Source organism: Amphimedon queenslandica, unplaced genomic scaffold (assembly GCF_000090795.2).
Source record: "Amphimedon queenslandica unplaced genomic scaffold, v1.1 AMPQUscaffold_9175, whole genome shotgun sequence".
In the NCBI taxonomy this organism is placed as follows: Eukaryota; Metazoa; Porifera; class Demospongiae; order Haplosclerida; family Niphatidae; genus Amphimedon; species Amphimedon queenslandica.
The window spans coordinates 1-1,910 of NW_003550553.1; the positions used below are offsets into that span (position 1 = coordinate 1).

A 1,910-nucleotide genomic window follows, 5' to 3' on the forward strand; every position below is an offset into this window, starting at 1 on the left:
TAATTGATTACATCAAGTACCACATCATTAATCTACTGAGTCCACGTTTTCGTAAGCAGCAGTTCATTGATAAATTACGCCAAGAATATGACAAAGTTAAATCGATGAATCAGTTGTTTGGGGTACTGGAGAAACGTGTCTCCTGGTTTAATTTTGATTTTGTTGTCCTATTGGTCAAAGTCTTCATAACAAATAGAGGAGTGCAACGAATTTGGTCTACTTACTCTGATTTACTGAAAGATTATTTTAAAAATAACAATGATCGAGCAATTAAAGTCGTGAATGGTGTTGAGTTTGGTGTATTAGATGCTCCTGGTACTGAAGTCATGATAGCAAAAGTTGCCAATGATGATTACACTTTAAATGATTTATATTTCTTTCATAAAGCAATTGCTGATGCTCTTGCAATTCCAGAATACAAATTCTATTTTTGTGAAATTGATGATGGTTGCATGGAGTTAAAATATTCCATTCCTGATTTTTTATATTTAATTCTTTTTCCACTTACCAATCAGCAATGTCATTCACTGGCTGCGATTGGTATTATCAAATTGAGTTGTAACGAGCACGTACATGAAATGGAGCAGGTAAAATAAGAAATATACCATAATATATTGACTATTTGATATTTTTTTGTGCATAGCTTTCAGAAAATGAATTAGGAAAGCTTTCTCACTTTGCCATTGGTAATTAAACATACAATAATTGTTTTACTTTGTTATTTATTATTTTTTTTCAGATATTTATGATCCTTTGTGGTATGAGAATACCAGTACTCCACTCATTGAAGCATGTTGGAGAGGATTAAAAGATGAAGTACAATGGTTAATGGAAGAATCTGGCTCACAAGAAGAAGGTATGAATGGATGGAATCCACCATTATCAGCTTCATATGGTGGCCACATTGATGTTCTCAAGCTCCTCATTGATGTTTATCATTGCGATCCTTCACAAGGTGATGATGATGGCATTATTAGTTTACACATGGCCTCATATAAAGGCCATCTCAATATTGTACAGTATCTAGTTAATGAATGTCATGTTGATCTAGATATAGCAGATAGCTCTGGTAACACGGGATTACTTTACTCAGCACTGGGTGGTCACGTTGACCTTGTGATTATGTTTTTAAAGAAGAAGTGTAACGTATCTCAGGTCAACAGAGAAGGATCCACTTTATCATTATTAGCATGTAAGAGTGGACAGGTAGCATTAGTTCATCAGCTTAAAATGTTTGATATTTTCTCAGAAGATGGCATAGATTTTAACAGACGTGGAATAGTACATTATTGTGCTATGAGTGATAGCGTAGAGCTTCTAGAGTATCTTAGAAAAAATTTCAATGTTAATTTAAACAAAAGAGATCGTTTTGGTGCAACTCCACTCCATATAGCATGCCAGTATGCTTCATCAGGTTTCATTATAAAAGTGGTTAATATTTTTGGATATAAAGTATTACTAGAAGCTGATTATAGTGGTCACTCTTCTCTTCATTACTTATGCAGTGGGTTGGTTGATAAATACTGCATTACAGAAGTGTATAATAAGCTCAAATCACCATGTGATACACCTGTACTTATGCAATTTTCTACATTTAATATTTCTATCAAAAAAGACTGGCTAAAACACATTTTACTAAATATAAATGTTACTAAACAGCATGAAAGATTGGGCATTTTGTCTACACTCCTCAAGAAGACAAGCGTTATTAATAATTTTAATATAAATTTGATTACTGCTACTGGTCAATCATTGGTTCATTTAGCATGTTCTAGTGGTAGTGTATTATTGGTGAAAACATTAGAGGAGTATGGTATTAATACAAGTTCATTAGATTATGAGGGTTGGTCTGCAGTACATTATGCTGCTTTATCAGGTTCACCTACTCTACTCAGTTATACTGTATCTGA

General features: G+C 33.3%; 1 protein-coding gene across 1 annotated transcript in view; it reads left to right on the plus strand.

Moving 5' to 3' along the window:
• Nucleotides 1-104: 104 nt before the first annotated feature.
• The window catches only part of LOC105315625 (ankyrin-3-like), a gene marked incomplete at its 3' end in the record, with an annotated part of 3,189 nt that continues 1,383 nt past the window's right edge, over nt 105-1,910 (plus strand). The window contains exons 1-3 of the mRNA XM_011410337.1: nt 105-587; nt 644-686; nt 740-1,876. Of these exons, the coding sequence (XP_011408639.1) occupies nt 105-587; nt 644-686; nt 740-1,876 (1,663 nt within the window). The remainder of the gene's footprint in view (nt 588-643; nt 687-739; nt 1,877-1,910) is intronic.